This window comes from Caretta caretta, chromosome 16 (genome assembly GCF_965140235.1).
Source record: "Caretta caretta isolate rCarCar2 chromosome 16, rCarCar1.hap1, whole genome shotgun sequence".
Classification (NCBI taxonomy): domain Eukaryota; kingdom Metazoa; phylum Chordata; order Testudines; family Cheloniidae; genus Caretta; species Caretta caretta.
In genome coordinates, this window is record NC_134221.1 from 14,056,865 (window position 1) to 14,076,095 (window position 19,231).

General features: G+C 51.2%; 1 protein-coding gene across 7 annotated transcripts; it reads left to right on the forward strand.

Annotated features, from left to right (window-relative positions):
* The first annotated feature begins 5,501 nt into the window (after positions 1-5,501).
* NTMT1 (N-terminal Xaa-Pro-Lys N-methyltransferase 1) lies at positions 5,502-17,281 on the forward strand. 7 transcript variants are annotated; one of them, XM_048822581.2, is made up of 5 exons: positions 5,502-5,641; positions 13,543-13,607; positions 15,242-15,448; positions 16,135-16,387; positions 16,766-17,281. In XM_048822581.2, exons 3-5 carry the CDS (start codon positions 15,287-15,289, stop codon positions 17,020-17,022), a joined length of 672 nt encoding a protein of 223 aa, XP_048678538.1. In that variant the 5' UTR covers positions 5,502-5,641; positions 13,543-13,607; positions 15,242-15,286; the 3' UTR covers positions 17,023-17,281. The 7 variants fall into 7 exon arrangements, with proteins under 7 accessions (XP_048678538.1, XP_048678534.1, XP_048678537.1 ...); XM_048822577.2 differs by having other exon boundaries at positions 15,248-15,448; XM_048822580.2 differs by lacking the exon at positions 5,502-5,641 and adding an exon at positions 8,130-8,242.
* The last annotated feature ends 1,950 nt before the right edge of the window (positions 17,282-19,231 follow it).

The window sequence follows — 19,231 nt, forward strand, 5'->3', positions numbered from 1 at the left end:
AGCCCCTACCTGTTTCTGATCACACTCGCATCAGTGTAAACCAAGAATAACTCCACCCTTAAACCCAGGGTAAGATCAGAATCAGGCAGAGCTGCTGTCCCAGGTCTCCATCAGTATCACCCTGCTGCGCTCCCCGTGCTCTGCCAAATCTGGTCTGAAAGACGCACATCCAGGAAGCTTTTCATGCTCCCTAGTGTCACAGTTTCATCCTCTTGTTCTTACACCCCCGAATGGCATCCTAAGCAACCCTCCTCCCCCCACCCCACATGTATGTTTTCACTCTACAGACATTTGTAGGCACTTACCAGACCCCAGGGCAGCCGAGGTTTAGCCAAGCTCTGCATGTTTAATTCTTTGGATCTTTTCTGCACCAGTTTGCCCTGCTCGTCTCTGAAGTTCCTCCAGTTCAGCTGGATCTTAGGTGGCCAGATCTGAGCAGAGCATGCTAAGGGCAACCTTACTCCAGCTCGGTAAAGAGACTAACTCCTCCATGGACCATCAGGAGATACCTTGGTGTTAGCAGCCCAGAATGATGTTGGCTTTGATTGCGTTGCTGCAATACACTGCAAGTTGTTATCTGTATTGTACTGGTGCCTAAGTGCACCAGTCCTGGACCCATTGCACGAGGTGCTGTACCAACATAGAACAAAAAGACAATCCCTGCCCCAGTGAGCTTATAATTAGGCTTGGCAGGGTCAGATTTTGATTGGTAAACGTCTGTAAACGTCGATTTTACCGCATACACACAAACCAACGAAAAAATATATCCATAATGAAACCGAAATTTACAAATAGGAAAAGTAAGAAAAATGCAGCTTGAGAACTTATAGAAGTTTGATTTAAGGATATTTACTTTGTCTATTTTGACATGTGCCGTTGACAATTTGTGTTTTAACAGTTATAGAGCTTCAACTTTGTACAGCTCCGTGTCTACCGTCATGACATAATTATTGTCTGACCCTCCCCTTGTCCGACCCCCATAATTTCCCGCAACTGTGAAAATGTAAAGCGATAAAATCAGAAAAAATGCTTAATTTTGCACAACTGTGAAAATTTAAAACAATTAAAAATGCTTAAAAATAAATGTTGATATCATCTGCCAAAATTATAAAAAAGTAACTATCAAATTCTGCCAAGCCCACTTAAAATCTTACAGTCTTGCAAGAGGTAATAGATGGAGACAGACACCCCGAACGGGGAGCACAGGGAAACACTCGTTGGACATGATGGGCAGTGATTCCAGCATGCCAGCTGCCTTTCTGTTGTCAAGTTTTTTGTAGGTATCCTGGCAAAGGAAAGTTGTAAGGGGGGATTTGCAGGATAAAGAGGTGGCTTTGCTGAAGTTTATAGGGAGCTCCTCCCAAGCGTGAGGGGCAGCTTGGGAGAAATCATGCCGGTGCTTGTTTGACAAGGTAATAAGTGGGTGACAGAGGCTGGTCAGTGGCCGATCAGCAGGAGTCGACATCTTGACAGCGTATGACATTCATACCTAGTTCATTGTCCAGTATGACCCTAATGTTGCTGTCACTGTTACTGCTCTGCAAGGGTCTCCTTTCTATTAAATAGCAGTGACTTTAGCTTCTATTGTCCAGTCTAGCTCTGCCCATATTTCTAACCCCTCTAGCTCCCTTTTTTTTTGTGTGTGTGTTGTGGGAAAGGATAAATAACACTTTTTCCCCACACCAGTTATGATTTTATAGCCCTTGATCATATCACCCCTTAATTGTCTCTTTTCTAAGGTAAACAGCCATAATCTTTTTAGTCTTTCCTTGTATAGAAGCCATTCCATATCCTTGGTCACCTTTGTTACCCTTCTCTGAACCTTTTCCTGTTCCACTATATCCTTTCTGATATGGGACAACCAGGTCTGGACACTGTATTCAAGATGTGGGTGCACCATTGATTTATATAGTGGCATTATGATGTTTTCTGTCTTATTTTCTATCCTAATAGTTTCTAACATACCGTTAACCTTTTTGACTGCTGCTGTGCATTCAGTGGGAAGTTTTCAGAGAACTATACACGGTGACTCCAAGATCTCTTTCTTGGGTGGTAATAGCTAATTTAGAGCCCATCATTATATATGTATAGTTGGGATGATTTTTCCAATGTGCGTTACTTTGCACTTATCTATGTTGAATTTTGTCTGCCATTTTGTTGCCCAGTCCTCACTTTTGAGAGATCCCACTGTAACTCCTCGCAGTCTGCTTTGGACTACCTTGAATAATTTTGTACAGATTGCAAACTTTGCCACTACACTGTTCACCCCCTCTTCCAGATCATTCATGAATATATTAAACAGTGCAGATCGTTGAGGGAGACCCTGCTGTTCTTCTCTCTCCATTGTGAAAACTGATCATTTATTCCTACCTTTGCTTCCTTTCTTTCAACTAGTTACTGATCCATGAGAGGATCTTCCCTCTTATCCCATGGCCACTTAGTTTCCTTAAGAGCCTTTGATGAGGGATCCTGTCAAAGCCTTTCTGAAAGTCCAAGTACACTCTATCAACTGGATCACCCTTATCTACATGCTTGTTGACTCCCTCAAAGAATTCTTATAAACTGGTGAGGCATGATTTCCCTTTACGAAAGCTGTGTGACTCTTCCCCAACAAATTTTGTTTATCTATGGGTGTAATAATTCCTTTCTTTACTATAGTTTCTACCAGTTTGCCCAGTACTGAAGTTAGGCTTATCAACCTGTAGTTGCCAGGATCTTCTCTGGAGCCCTTTTTAAAAACCAGCATTACATTAGTTACCTTGCAGTCATTTGGTACAGAGGCTGATTTCAGTGATAGGTTACATACCACAGTTAAAAGAAAAGGAGTACTTGTAGCACTTGTAGAGACTAACCAATTTATTTGAGCATGAGCTTTCGTGAGCTACAGCTCACTTCATCAGATGTATACCGTGGAAACTGCAGCAGACTTTATATACACACAGAGATCATGAAACAATACCTCCTCCCACCCCACTGTCCTGCTGGTAATAGCTTATCTAAAGTGATCATCAGGTGGGCCATTTCCAGCACAAATCCAGGTTTTCTCACCCTCCACCCCCCCACACAAATTCACTCTCCTGCTGGTGCTAGCCCATCCAAAGTGACAACTCTTTACATAATCTCTTGACAGAGATCTTGTAGGTGTGACAACTCTTTACATAATCTCTTGACAGAGATCTTGTAGGTGTTTGTCTCTGTCTGAGGGGTTGGAGCAAATGCGGTTGTATCGCAGAGCTTGGCTGTAGACGATGGATCGTGTGGTGTGGTCAGGGTGAAAGCTGGAGGCATGCAGGTAGGAATAGCGGTCAGTAGGTTGTCAAGCTGTCAAGCTTTCTTACAACTACAATACCCACCTGCAGAAGTAAAGAAACAGATTGATAGAGCCAGAAGAGTTCCCAGAAGTTACCTACTACAGGACAGGCCTAACAAAGAAAATAACAGAACGCCACTAGCGGTCACCTTCAGCCCCCAACTAAAACCCCTCCAACGCATTATTAAGGATCTACAACCTATCCTAAAGGATGACCCAACACTCTCACAAGTCTTGGGAGACAGGTCAGTCCTTGCCTACAGACAGCCCCGCAACCTGAAGCAAATACTCACCAACAACCACATACCACACAACAGAACCACTAACCCAGGAACCTATCCTTGCAACAAAGCCCGTTGCCAACTGTGCCCACATATCTATTCAGGGGACACCATCACAGGGCCTAATAACATCAGCCACACTATCAGAGGCTCGTTCACCTGCACATCCACCAATGTGATATATGCCATCATGTGCCAGCAATGCCCCTCTGCCATGTACATTGGTCAAACTGGACAGTCTCTACGTAAAAGAATAAATGGACACAAATCAGATGTCAAGAATTATAACATTCATAAACCAGTCGGAGAACACTTCAATCTCTCTGGTCACGCAATCACAGACATGAAGGTCGCTATCTTAAAACAAAAAAACTTCAAATCCAGACTCCAGCGAGAAACTGCTGAATTGGAATTCATTTGCAAATTGGATACTATTAATTTAGGCTTAAATAGAGACTGGGAGTGGCTAAGTCATTATGCAAGGTAGCCTGTTTCCTCTTGTTTTTTCCTACCCCCCCCCCCAGATGTTCTGGTTTAACTTGGATTTAAACTTGGAGAGTGGTCAGTTTAGATGAGCTATTACCAGCAGGAGAGTGAGTTTGTGTGTGTATGGGGGTGGGGGGGGATGTGAGAAAACCTGGATTTATGCAGGAAATAGCCCGACTTGATTATGTAAAGAGTTGTCACTTTGGATGGGCTAGCACCAGCAGGAGAGTGAATTTGTGTGGGGGGGTGGAGGGTGAGAAAACCTGGATTTGTGCTGGAAATGGCCCACCTGATGATCACTTTAGATAAGCTATTACCAGCAGGACAGTGGGGTGGGAGGAGGTATTGTTTCATGATCTCTGTGTGTATATAAAGTCTGCTGCAGTTTCCACGGTATACATCTGATGAAGTGAGCTGTAGCTCACGAAAGCTCATGCTCAAATAAATTGGTTAGTCTCTAAGGTGCTACAAGTACTCCTTTTCTTTTTGCGAATACAGACTAACACGGCTGTTACTCTGATACCACAGTTAGTAGTTCTGCAATTTCATATTTGAGTTCTTTGAGAACACCGAATATACCTGGCATGATTTGTTTGTTGGAAACCCATTTCGTTATCCACTAGATGTGCTTACAGATTTCTTTTCTCTTAATATTTGGTCCCTGAAAGTTTGAAATTAGACTTTAAAAGATGATAATTGCCAGAATCATTCTGTTTTCCTATTTTGAAGGTTGGTACCACATTTGTTTTTCTCCAACACCCTGTTATCTCCTCAGTTCCCTGCTTCAGAGAAAAGTGCAAGAATCCAGAGGTGGGAAGTTATGGATTAACCTGTCCATGAAGGAATTTTCTTCCTAATCCTCTCAGTTAGAGGTGTGAAAATGTGCTTACGTGTTTGTGCAACAATGTGGGGAGTGCAACTGTGTGTGCTTGCGGTAGGGCATGTGAATATGTTTATATGTATTGAACATATGAACAATTTAAAGCATATTTTCTCATTCCTTAGAGATGGGATCTGAGGTTTCGGCCTAACATTTCCCCCACAAGTCTGGCTCTGAATCCAGATTTTATGGCTCGGGTCCGAACTCAGGATCCCAATACCCCTGAACTTTGGAATCCTGGACCATAACTTAGTGGACGTAGCTTTTCCTGAGTTTACTGAGCCCGTGTCTGAGGTGACTGACTCCACCTTGGTATGTTGTGGGTTGTTGCCCTTATTTTGGGGATCGCAAGCTGTGCTTCTTTTATCAGCAGTGGACCCTGCAGGGAATGGCCCTGAGCCTGCTGGTGTTTCCCCACACCACACTCTGGTTTGCACATGGCCACAAGGGCCTTTCTGTTTTGGTGCAAAACAAGCATTTTTTGGAGTGTAGCCTTGCTGATGAAAAAAGAAAATGATGTACTTTTTTTTTTTTTTGGTAAAGACACACCCTATGGAACACTGAGGCTGAAGTGCTACTTTCCTATTGGTTACTGAACCTGCCAGTGATTCCCAGGGAGCAATGAATTCTGGTAACAGAACCCTGTATCCATGGTAACATGTGACTGAAACTTTCCAGCAGAAGGTAATTTCTTTGATTTTTTTTTTTTTTAAATCCTTTGATGTATTTCCCTGGAATGACCCATGGCACAGCCACTCAATGACTGGCAGGGAGGGAGGCTGGTCAGGGCTCAAGCCTGGAACCTGGAAGACGTGAGTTCAATTCCCTGCCCATGTGGGACCTGGGGTGTTGTCTCTTAGGTGCCTAAATCCCAGGCTTAGGCTGCACCGTGATCCACAAAACTGCTGCAGGCACCTGCATTCCTGCCTCTAGACAGGTGCACTGCTGCTTCCTTCTGAGCCTCTGGACACCTGGCTTCAGCCCAAGCTAGGGGACGATAGGGCCCAGGCTGATAGGCGTGCTCAGAGGCTGCCTGCCAGATCGGGTCCCCTTCAAAATCTGAAACCCTTCTCAGTTTCAGCCCAGTGGTTACTGTGCTCGTTTCGGATGTGGGAGGTTCAATTCCTCCCCTCTGCCTGAGGGGGAGAAAGGCTTTGAACAGGGATCTCCCCCCTTTCAGGAAAGCGCTCTAACCACTGAGCTAGGGAATATTCTGATGTGGGGCTCTCTGTCTTTCCCGTTGAAGCTGCTTCACTGGGGATAACGAGTGATTGGAGTAGGCGGACTGGACCCTGCGTCTCCTGCCTCCCGGGGGGCTGCCCTCACCACCAGGCTCGAGTCATTCTCTCTGTCGCTCTCTGGCCCAATGACTGTTCTACCGTGGATAAATACGTACATGGTCATGGAGGAGGGGAGAGCTTTAACCACTGGACACCTCCTGTGTAGAACAAGGCAGGTGCCTAACTCATTCCCATAAGAAACTACTTAGGCTCCTAAACTGCCTGACTCCCGGCAATGGGTTCCCATTCCTGGATCGCTAAGCAGAGATAGGCACCTCCCTGCCACCTCCTCTTGGGAGCCTTCCTCCAGGAGATGGGCAGGGCTTAGTGCACACCCCTCTCGTCAGCATCTCCCCAGAGCTAGTGTAGGCGGCCCCCCACCTAGCGAGGGTGACCAGACATCCCAGTAAAATTGGGACTGTCTCGATTTTTACATCTTTGTCTGATGCACGGTTGGGACGCCATTTGTCCCGATATTGCAGCTTTGGCTGCTCCGGTGTGTTTGTTTTTATTTATTTTTATTTTGCTTCGGCAACTCTGGCCGCTTTTTTTTTTCCTTCCCCCATGTGCCCCGATATTTTCTCCATTAAATCTGGTCATCCTACCATTTAGCAGGCTGGCTTTTGTGGATCGTGTTCTAAGGCCTCCCTCCCCATACATTATACAGGGCACCGAGGTGCTGAACTCGGGCTTTGTGAATCACAGTTCCTGGGATTTTCTGGGCTCCTCAGCATGGCAACACCTCAATCCCTTTGTGAATCCGGGCCTTGGTCTCTCTGCCTCAGTTCCCCAACCGTGCAATGACCCTCCTCTACCTCACAGGGACCGTGTGAGCTGCTCAGATATATGGCCCCTATGACCACAGCAAGTACCTGTGATAGAGTGACGGCTCACCCTGGGTCATCGCTCACCTACCTGGTAGAGAAGCATTAAAACCCCCTCCCTACTAGTCAATATTGAAAAAAACAAACACCCCAAGCAGCTTCACAGAATGGCAACATGTGAAAATGACCAGGTGTGGCATTGTGGGGCTCCATTGGAAATATCAGCCTGGACAGGGAATCCTCCGCCTGTTGACGCCATTACTGAAATGCAGCCACCTCTGGGAATGAAGCTGTCTTTGGTGCTGTCTCCTCTACTTGTCAGTGACCTGGCTCCAGCCCTCCAGCAGGGGCAGGCGCATGCCAGGTGTTAAGCATGTTCTAAGTATACCTGTGGGATCGAGCCCAGCTTGTGAGACAGGTGTTCCCCTGCCTGGTTTGAGAATCCTGCTTCAGGGCTCTGGGGTTTGGCCTGAGTCCGAGCAGCTCAATTACTGTCAATACTCAGTTCTGCAAGTGGAGAAACTTGGCACAGAGCTGTGACATGAGGTGATGTGACTTGCCAGAGGTCACACAGTCAGTGGCAGAGCTAAGGGCAGAAGCCAGCCTGGCCAGGACCATACCCCCTGCTCCAAGATACCTCCCCTCCTAAGAACAGGAAGTTTGCCCTGATGCCCTTCACCCAAATTTTCCCTTCCTCGCCCTCTTTGTTCAGCGATGTGCACGAATTGGCCGCCACTCTCCACCCCATAGGCAGCTGCATTTCAGCAGTGCTGTACAGAGAGAGACCCAGGGGCCAGATGAGCTTTACTAGCTTGGGCAGCGCTAGTAAAGCTCACCGCGCCAATCGAACGGTGGCTTGCCCGGGCCTGGGCTGCAAACCCCCTTAAGGCGGGGGAGTGAGACAGACCCTGCCAGGCAAAGGGACCCACGTTTCCAGGGGCGCTGAGCCCCCGCACCGGCCTCAGTCTGAGCTGGGCGTGCTCTGACAACAGGCCCTAACTCTCCAGCCATCCTCAAGCTGCCTGGGTCCAAGGGTGCTGTTTCCTAAAAGCCCTCCTGCCCTGGTGGCTCTGCCTTGCTCTCCCGAGGGAGGAGGAGGAGGCCGAGGCCAGCAGGGGAGCTCGAACAGCAGCGAAAGGCCAGAGACTCTCTGACTCCCCTGCCTTTCTCCGCTCCCCCTGGTAGGTGGCTCCCTGCTGTAACCTGGAGTAAGTCTCTCGCCCTGGCCCTGGTGGGAGGGATTTTCACTCTGAACTATTTAAGGAAATTACGCTCGAGCGGAGGAGGCGCAGGCAGGCCAGCGTGCAGCCGCTGCTGCAGCGGGGGGGATCCAGGGGGTACATCGCTGCCGCCGGGACGGGAGGAGACCCCCCCGCTCCTCCCCCACGCAGCGCAGCGCTAGGCGCTGCAGACCCGGGGTGAGTCCGCACCGCGGGGCCCGCCCCAGGCCAGTTCCCCCGAGGCCCCGGGCTCGCTGCGTTCCCCCGGCCCGGCTCGGCTCGGCTCGGCCGCGGCCCACGTGGCACGGGAGCTGGGGGAGCGGAGGGGCAGGCCCGCCGGCTCGGATCCCGGGGCTGCTCCAGGGCGGGGTGACCCGGGGGCAGCTCCTCCGCGCCGGGCCTGGAGAGACGAGCCCCGTCCGCTGCAGCAGCCTCCCACCCCCACCCCGGTGCTCCCTGCCTCTCCGCATCAACCAGAACCCCCCCCCCCCCCCCAACCAAGCTCCCGGGCCCGGTTCCCCCGGCTCCCCCATGCACCAGCAGCCCCAGTGCCTCCCAGGCAGCCGGACCTCTGCACGGGCGCCAGCTCCTCCAAGCAGGAGACCCTGGCACGTGGGGAAGGCTTTGGTCCTCGGCTGCTGATGGCAGGGTGATCTTCTCAGGGCCCTGGCCACAGACACCGGCTCGCCTTACACGCAGCAGGTTAAAATCTAGGGAGAGCGAGTTCAGTTCCCCTGGTCAATCTTCCGGATTTGGGGGGAGTCTCCAGGGGTGTGTGTGTGTGTGTGTCAGGAGGCCTGGCTGAGCTTATTTGTAAGGGGAGGTGGGAATCTGGGAACTGCCCACCCCAAAGCTCAAACCGTGGCTTTCCTCCTGGCTCTGTGCATGGTCACTCAGGTCACGCCAGGTGTGTGTGTGCACCCCCATAGTCACGGGGCGTGTGCACACGCAGGCTCGCACATGCGCACACACCCCCCCCTCTTCGTGTGGCTTGCATTATGTGAAATCTCAATGCTTGGAGCTCCTCGGATGAAAGGTGATCTGTAGGTGCAAAGTATTATTTCTTAACCATACTGCCACGCCCTGTTTACCTGGGTTTGTGGCTCGTTCCCCTGTCTTTAGAAATCTCTCTACTGCGTTGCTGAATTGAGCATTTAGGCCACGGCTGTTCCGATACCGAGCTGCGTTATGCCAACGTCGACATGAAACCAGCTCAATGAGTGGCGGTTGCTATATTGGCTGGAGAGCATCTCCTGCGGACGTAGCGCTGTCCTCACGAGCACTTATGCTGGCAAAAATTATATCGCTCAGGATGGTGGGGGTTTTTCCCACCCCCCTAAGCGACAAAGTTTTGCTGACATAAGTGCAGGTGTAGACGTGGCCTTAGAGTCCGTGTTGTGCCCTTCTGCTGAGAAACAGGTGGAGTAGACCAATTCCACTGAGGATTTGCTTTCCCTGAGCCATCTTGCCAGGAGGGTGGGGTGGGGGTAGGCCTGGTCTGTCCTTCCACAGAGCAGGCAGGAGGTTCAGCCTTCTTAGTCCACTGATACCCCAAGATCTGCAGAGAAATTGCCACCCACCTGGGGCCTCCACACTGCTCCCCATTTCTCCCTCTCCCCTGTGGCAGCATGGCTCCCCTGTGCTTGCTGCTGATGCCTGCCTGTGAATGTTTTTGTGAGAAGGGGGCATCACTGCATGGAGGGGGTTGCCGATGGGTTCAGCATTATCTTGCATGGGGCAATCCCTGTGCGCTTGCAGGGGATGGGGTTGGAGGGTAAGCGGGGAAGGATGTTGGAAAGCTGCTGTGAATGGGGACTTACTCCTGGGAGGTTTGGATCCCCACTGTGCCTGGAAATAGAGCAGCATTCCCTCCCATCTCTGGAGGAGTTGTCTTGGCCTCTGGCATTTGCTTCGTGAGCTGAGTTGTGCATCTTCTGGTTGTTACTCTCGTGCCCCAGGGGTCTTTAATGGGCAAGGAGAGGGGGTGTTAAATAAACCTCCTAACCATCTACATAGCCACGTCTTTCTGCTCTGTGTGCTGGAGGGGGGATGAGGGTTGGGCATTGCAGTCATCTTCTGCTCCCTGCATGAGGGTGCCTGAAGGTGCATGTGGGATTTCTGCCTCTGAGGCATGTTCACTTCTGGCTTCCCCAGCTGGGCAGTGCCAGGCTCTCCTGATGAGCAGCCACACCACATGCTGGGGAATGCTGTGTGCGGCTATTCACCGGGGCCAGTTTTCAGACTTGGTGTGTGAATTTAGGCACCTAAATAAAAGCAGCTGGATTCACACTGCTTTAGTAGGGGCTGTGGGTGCCCAGCACCACTGATAGTTAGGCCGTGTATTTAGGGGTCTAAGCATGGACCCAAGTTTGAAAATGTGGGGCCGGATTGAGGAGATAGGGAGGGGGAACCGTCACTGAAAAGGCCCAGTTGTCTGCATCGCTGCAGTGCCCTGAACCTGTTCGTTGTTGTCGCAAGGGACAAAAAGCTTGACTAGCCGTAGCTTTGTCCACAGCTTTGGGGCTGGTGTCTCCAGTGCCGTGTAGTGTTCTGGGGTTGCCTTTCACATGAGGAGGATGTGGTTGGAGCCGGAGTTTATTTCCACCTGCTGGGTCTATCGAAATATGGATCTGTACTTCTCCACCCACGTGGCTCCAGTAATGGGGAGCCCTGTGATGGGCCCTGGGCGTGGGTGGCTGTCGTTACCACTGCACGGGGCGGTACAACATCCTGTGTGCTGTTTACTCTGCAGCTCCCTCTGCTAGTCCAGCTGCCCTCAGGGAGAGTCACTTTTCCCCATGTACTTGTAGTGTAGCCAAGGCCTCTGACTGCAAGTGAAAGAGTGCCTGAGGCCAACCAAGTTACCCTCCAGAAGAGACTGGTTCAAGGGGGTTCAGTGTAATTGCTCCTGTTTGTCTGGCTCCAGCCTGACTCTTACTGTGGTAAGAAGGTAGAACAAATTAGACCTGTCCTGAGAAAGTGCAGTGACTCTTCTGACCGGTGATGGGCGTGGGCACGTAACAAAACAGCATCATGCAAATGCCTCTGGCATGCCAAGTCAGGTGCTTCTTCGGGTGAAGCCCGACTTGGCTGGCCTTTCTGAGAGCTACGTACTGAAACCTTGAACTCTTGGGCCTTGCCTAGGCTGGGATTTTAGCCAGCAGGGTAGCTGCAAGAGTGCAAGCCCCTAGGGCAGACATGGGTCCACTTGGCCAGACCCTGCCCGGACTTACACCCTGTTGTAGGCAGGATTTTGACCAGTAGCAGGGAAGATGTGGTTCCATGTTCTCTGCCCTGGGACTGCTGGCACCGTCTGGGTATACAGGATACTCACTGCTCTCCTGTGCTTGTCTGGTTGGAAACATGGAACTACCCTAGCATGCGAAGAGGCAGCAGATGTATATTTAGCTGACTCTGTCATGCTCCTGCATGCTCATGTGACTAGAGTGCTGGCTGCTGGGGTGGATGCAGAGTGCATTCTTCGGCCTGACAGCTGGAGATGGGGGCCCTGGAGATAGGAGCCAGGCTGCAGGACCCAACCTTTGGCTTTGGGCAGCCAGTTTCATATGACACCAGAGCAGCGTCCCAGGAGGAAGCTGTTGGTTGCTACAGTTGTTCAGTGTCACCTGTGCCCGTGGCACTCTCAGGTGTCCCACATGCTTGTGAAATGTCTGCGTGGATGCCAAGAGGCGGGGACGTCCTTAGGAGGAGGGTTTGTTGTGGGAGCTCACTGGAGACTGGGGCGTCTTTCTTCTTTTGGCAGTCAGACACAGGCCTCCAAACACTGACACTCCCTCTTCCTATCAGCCTGAGCAAGGAGGCACGCAGAGAGGGGCCCCAATCCCTGCAGTGAGTCGGGGGCAGATCTGAGCAGTGGATTCTAAAACCACCCCCCACACACACACACATTCTCCTCTTTTTACAGTTTAACACCAGTATCTCGGAGTTGTGCTTAAGTGTCTTTGTTTCCCTACATACCTGATGTATTTAATTTCACCTGGAGCAGGGTAAGGCCCGAACATACCAAGGGCAAAATGAACTCCCAGTGCTTCCTCTGTGGACCTGGTACCTTCTCCTAGGCCTGGTCCACGGTACAAAGTTTTGCCAGTGTAGTTATGTTGGGAAAAACGATCATGCCCCCTGCCTGACATAGCTGTGCTGGCAAAAGCCGTAGTGTATGTGCGAAGAGTCCCTATGCCAGCAAAAGAACTTTTGTCAGTAAAAGCTGCATCTCCATTAGAGGGCTTTGCTGGCATTAGCTTTTGGTCACTAGCAACCCAAGCTAGATTTGCAGGCGTTACCAGCACAGCCTTTGTAGTATAGACAAGCCCTTAAAGTGCCGATGTCCCACTGGAATATTGCCGCCCCCTCTGGGAAGGGTTGACACAACCGATTCTTTTCCTGTCCGTAAGAACGCAAGAATGGCTGTAAGGGGGCAGGTCATGGGTCCATCTAGCCCAGTGTCCTGTCTTCGTACAGTGGCTAATGCCAGATGCTTCAGAGGGAATGAACAGAACAGGGCAATTATCAAGTGATCCATCCCCTGTCATCCAGTCCCAGCATCTGGCAGTCAGAGGCTTAGGGACACCTGGAGCGTGGGATTGTGTCCCTGTCCGGGGCAGTGAAATCTGCCACAACTCAAGTCCCCAAAGGAGGGTTTAAATTGTGGCATAGAACCCAGTACTCGTTTTTCCCTCCCTGTGATCAGGGAACAAGTGTGAGTATTTTGTTGCATTGCATCGTAAGTGTCTGTGAAGGGAATTTACTGCTGATGAAAGGTGCGGGGCTGACGGCTCTATTCTATAGGTTCTTACGTTGTCCTCAGCCCCATAGTACGTGAGCCCCTTCCAGTTGTGCCGTGAGGGACATAGCTAACATCTGTCATGTGTGACTGCCCTGATGACTGACACCCTCTGAAATCCCCACAACAGGAACAGTGCAGGCAACAAGATCCCAAACCTGAAGGTGCCTCAGCATTGCCATGCAGGAGCCCCCTGCAGGTTAGAGAGATTCCAATTCAGCTGTCTTGCGCTGGAGTCTGTTGCATCCGATGAAGTGAGCTGTAGCCCACGAAAGCTTATGCTCCAATAAATTGGTTAGTCTCTAAGGTGCCACAGGTCCTCCTTTTCTTTCAGTCTCTCTGGTCCATTGAGGCCATGGTTCCTTGCTGAGATGGTAGCTAATCAGTTACACTTGCGGTATTGAATTTGCGTGTGCGCTATAGCCATTGGACTGACACCTAGCCATTTATTTCCACACAGGCCATAGAACGGGGATCTGCTTTTCGTCATTGGCAACCCAAGCTGGATTCAAGCTGGTGATCAAGGTGAGACTGCCCATAACCTGTTACCATCTCCCTGAGCTATTAGTCTCTGGGTACTTTTTATTTTGTTCACTCTCTATTGCTCTTTAAAATCATGCCAGGGTATTGGAAGCTCTTAAGGCTTCCCTTGAAAAGATTTTTATGTTTCGCAGGAAATTTAGTCCATGAAACCATCTGTTTCTTTCGCTGTAAAGGTGTTTGAAGTCCTTGAATTTACTCTTTGGCCACATTAAATCTAGATTTTAATCCTCAGCGCCCTGAATCAAGTCCTCAGTGGTTTGAATTATGAGCTGTCTTTAGGAATTTACAGCTTGTATTCCTGATTATACGTTGACTTTATTATATTGCCAAGCATCCAACTTATGGTCATGACTGAAATTTACAGTCTTTAGGTAGGTGCTTAGAATAACTTTTAGCGACCCTGGATGTAATTGGGGGTGATTGATGGGGTGTCAACCTAAATAAACATGTAATCTATAAAATGGTAACTCTCATAAGGCTTTCAAGCAGGGGTAGGAAGGGAAGGGTGAGTGAAAATGAGTTCAGCCTCCGAAAATGCACATCATGGAGCAAGGTTATGACCGTCTGGTTATGGTGTGACTGCACCTCGGATACTACGTCCAGTTCTGGGCACATCACTGCCAGATGGGTAAAGTGGGTGAAGTCGTCCTCCCTGCTCCTGCCTCTTTATGCTGCATAAAAGGGCCAGATTGGCATTGAAAGGTCCTAAAAGTCTGTATCTGGCTGGGGGGAGACTTGCATCAGTGCAGGCCCAGCAGAAATCAGCTTTAAAGGCCTCCTTGCTCGGACTCCCTCACAAGCCCTGCAGCTGGGCATGGGAGGGGGTGTGTTGGGGGCTGCAGAGGTTCTGTGCCGTGCTGTGGCTCATCGGGCGGCCCTGTGAAGAGCCCAGGATTGGAAGGGTGCAAAAGTGGCTTAAAGCCCCAAGATGTTGCCCAGAATCTCACCCTGTCAATGACAGGGAGTTGAGAAGGGCAGGAAGGGTTGACTTGGAGGAAAGGTTAGCAGAGCTCAGTATGTATAGTCTGGCTGCGAGCTCTTAAAAGGAGGCTGTAATGGATTTGCAAACACTTGTCAAAGCTCCAAGAACAGAGGGCAAATCCATGTATAAATCTGAAGAGAGCAGATGCCAGGAAGGGAGAGAAGTTGTCAGGGCTTGTGGGATGGGAGAAGCTGTTTGCGGGTGGTTGGTCGGAAACCTTCCTTAATGGGGGCGGTGTCCCAGGCATCAACTTCCATTGGGGGGGGGGGTAAATCTTGGCCTGATAGCTGCAAAGGGGAAGACTTCAGCTTGCAAGCCAGTGCAGCACTTGTATACTGAGCTTGCAGGTTGCGCCACTGCCCAAAACTTTGTCAAGTATCCTTAAAGTGAAATTAACCAGGCCCTCCTGCGGCTCCTGCAAGTGAGAACACTATGGACAAGATGGTGGTTAAACTGCTATTTAACCCTGTTCAGAATGGGCCCAGGTGGTCTGAACGCTGGTGGCTTGCAGACAGGGCCTGACAATATGTTGCCCTGCTTGGTCTCCATGATTTGTGCTGCTCTTGGTGCAAAGTGACTTTTTTTTGGTTCTGGCAGGTTGACGTACCTTTGTTTTCTTTTCCTCTCTTTGGAGGAGCAGGGTAAGTCCCTAACCCAGGGGGCAATTCCACTCAGCAGCATGACAAGCGAGGTGGTGGAGGATGAGATGGAATTTTATTCCAAGGCTGAGAAATACTGGAAGGACGTGCCGCCCACGGTGGATGGGATGCTGGGTGGGTACGGCCACATCTCCAGCATTGACATCAACAGCTCCAAAAAATTCCTGCTTAAGTTCCTTCGGGTAGGTGGTCTGGATCTGTCTGGGGAGGGGCGGAGGTGTCCTACAGCTTGTCCTTTAACTGTGAGTGGATGTCTAAACACCTGCTGAGTGGCTCTCTCCCTCCCCACAGCTTTCAAAAGCGCTCTAGAGACCTGACCGCTTCTCTTTCCTTTGGCCCCTTGTGTGTGTTGGCTGTCCAGTGTCACGAGGCTGGTTGTCTATGAACAATCTCCTTCAAAGCCTAGCTGGTCATCCACACCCACTGTTAAAGGGGGATTTGTGAGCAGTCCTGATGTCTGGCTAATCACGCCACATGAAGCCAACCCGACTGGGAAATGATCTCCGTTCAAATCCTATAGCAACCAGGTGTTCATGCAGCCCAAACAAGTCTCACTGTGAATGTAGGGGGCAGGGAACTCCCTTGTTGGTGTCTCAGCTGAGAGGCCACTGATAGACTAACCCATGGAGACTGAGCCCCCCACTCCCTATTGGAGTGGATCTCCTCTCTGCCAGGCAACAGGAGGGCAGCTTGTAGTGCCCCTGACAGTGCTGTTCTTTGGAGAAAGAGGCCCTCAGGCCCCAGCTGGCATTGCCAAGGACCAGTTCCCAGCACCAATTGCCACGTCCCTCTGTTATAGCTTGTGAGCTTTAGGTTCCTCTTGGCAGAGTTATGTCTCTCCAGTCCCTCATTTTCACTTTCACTTCAGGATGGTCCTAACAGGACGGGAACCACCTGTGCCCTGGACTGTGGGGCTGGGATCGGCAGGATCACCAAGAGGCTGCTGTTGCCTCTCTTCAAAGCAGTGGACATGGTGGATGTGACTGAGGACTTCCTGACCAAGGCGAGGACCTACCTGGGAGAAGAGGGCAGGCGAGTGAGGAACTACTTCTGCTGCGGCCTGCAGGACTTCAGCCCCGAGCCCAACTCTTATGACGTCATCTGGATCCAGTGGGTAATAGGTGAGAGAACCCCTCCCTCTGCCATATGGAAAAGGCCCCTTCAGTTCTGCTGTCCCCAGCCTACTTCTGTTCCCTTGTACGGAAGATATGCCCTGGCTGGTGTGGGATTTACCCAAGGAGGGCGGGTAGAACAGCTTGCCTTACTCCATTAGGTGATGCCATGATCTGCAGAACTGACCCACGTACCTGTCTAGGGGTGGATCAACAGAGCACCAGCTGTTCCCCGCACAGATACAGCAGTACTCTCCCCGTCTGTGCTGCTCCATTCCACCCCCGCAGTTGGAGTAGGTCAGGGAATCTTGCTGGTCCAGTGCTCACGGCTGGTCTGTGTTTCTACATGCTCCCTGCTAACGCTCGTGCGCTTCTCCCCCTTGTCAGGACACCTGACTGACGACCACCTGTCTGACTTCCTGAAGAGATGCAAGGTTGGCCTGCGCCCCAATGGCATCGTTGTCATCAAGGACAACATGGCCCAGGAGGGAGTCATCATGGACGATGTGGACAGCAGCGTGTGCCGGGACCTGGACGTGGTGCGGATGATCGTCCGGCGTGCAGGCCTCAACCTCCTGGCTGAAGAAAGGCAAGAGAACTTCCCTGACGAAATCTACCACGTCTATACATTTGCCATGAGATGAACCCGGGCTGGGAGAGGCTGTTTACCAAAAGGTACCACTGTGCCAGCTCAGAGCAAAGGACCAGCCCAGCAGGCCCTTTCTGGGGGGACCAGGAGGACACCTATCGTGCAGTCCAGACACTTCACGGTTAAAATTCGGGGTGGGGTGGGGTGTCCTGAATAACCCTGCTGGGGTTGGCTGGAAAGATCGGGGCGGGTCTTCTGCGTTGCTGCTATTTGTGAGAAAAGACAGCTGCCAAATACACTCTCCTGCTGTTGCACCTCTGTACACGGACTCTGCCTAAACACCCCCACGCCACCCACCCAGGCTGGCTCTATAGAGAGGAAAAGCCTTGATGCTGTGCCAGGTAGGGGTACGAGAGGCAGAGTAAGAACTCCTGCAACTGCCCTGCCTTGGTGTGTGTGCCTGCCGCCAGACAACGCTGCGTGCGCGATGCCTGAATGCCGCTCAGTTCAGGGCGTGCGGAGGAGGCTGACGCACTAGCTCTCCCTGCTGCAGGGGGTAGAACTCACTAGCTCCTGCTCCAGCTCCCTACTTCGCTGTTCCTAACCCTCCTCTCCTCTGGGTGCCTGAACTGGGGTCGGTTCAGCTAGGCGTTTCTTGCTGCCTTCCCGACACCAGTCTGAGGCAGGAGGTTGTAGGTTCCTGGGACGTGAAATCTGTCACAAAGGCAGAGGGGTAGATGTTCGGGCTCTCTCACAGTGATGGAAAAGGGGTGATTTTGTTTGTTTGTCTGTCTGAAGATCTCTGCCATTTCCTTGGGATGGAGCAGATCTTTCCAAGGGGAGGAAGAAAAGAGGCCCTGGGGCTGTCGTGGGGTTTTATATGGCTGCCCATCACCACTGTATCTTCCACGCAAAATCAGTAGCAATAGCAAAATCGTTAGTGTCTTCATGGAATCTCGGGGACTTTTTCAGAGCAAAAACTTTTTCAAGATTTGATCAAATCCATATTTATCTGTGTGGGGGCGGGTGGTGTAGAGGTTGAGAACTTGTGGGGCCAGTGCTCCCTCCCCAGGGGCACAGCAGAGTTGGGTAATACCCAACCTCAGCCGGGGACAGCTTGCCTGCTGTACCTGTTCGACAGTTGTGAGTCAGAAGGGGGGAGTCAGGCTGCCCACGGCTTGCTGGGGATGTGCTCTCCTGTTCCCTCCCTCCCAGTCCAGGAGAAGGGAAATCTCTCACCCTAAAGGATTTTTAAAATAATGTTGCTGTGGCCAACTACGCATTAAGAGAGACTCCAAATAGAGCCCTGGCACCTCGCCCAGAGTGGGAGTTGTGAGCGTAGGCCAGCCCCTCGCCGTGGTGCCGTTGTATCATTTCGGGCAAGGAAGTATCTGCCACTTCCTGAATGAGCATGTTCCGAGCAAGCACCGACACCTGCCACCCGCTGCAGAATAAAGAGCCTGGCCCTGAACTGCTGTGTCCCTCTCGCTCCAGGCAGGCACGCCATGGTACAGGGCGGTTCCAGCATTTCAGAGTGGGAGCCTGCGCCCGGCCTGTCAAACCACCCCCCGCTGTAGCAACTTCCCATCCGTTGCCACTCGTCTCGTGATCGCTGAGCAGCAACCCGAAAGGAAACGCTGACTGGTGGGGTGGGTTTAAGGGCTTGTTTGCACAGTGACTTAGTGCAAATCAGGCTGTGATTCTGGCGCTCGCTAGCTTTCGATCCGCGCCCTGGGCAGCTCACACTTGGCTTCCACCATTTAACAAGGGGCAAGCCTGCAGCGATAGCCCCTTGGACCTGATGCTAAGTCGGCCTGTGTTGTAAAGAGCAACCATGTTACTTAGGCAGGAATTAAGATCCAAAGGGGCACCCTCCCTTATTTCAGAGCCCCTCGTCGGCTAATAAAGAGGGCAGCTAATTTCTAAAGAGGGAGAGAGCAGGCCCGGTGGCTGCCCTGTTTGGGGTAGGGCCGTGTACCAGCAGAGTAACAGTCTTTGGCAGCTGACTTCGCTGCTTGACAGTGTCTTACCACGTGTCATCTAGTACCTTTTTATCCACAACCTTTACTGAGCTGCAAGCAGCAAGTCCCCCGCTGGCTGGGAGGAGGGAAATATCCCTCTCGTGCAAACAGCATGCAGTTAAGTGATTTGATCAAGTGCCCAATGCAGAACTGGGAATAAAATCTTGGCGTCCTGCCTGCAGGGCCAGGCTTTGACAATGCGAAGGCTCTTCTCCTCCCCCCCAGCTCTGGATAACTTAGATG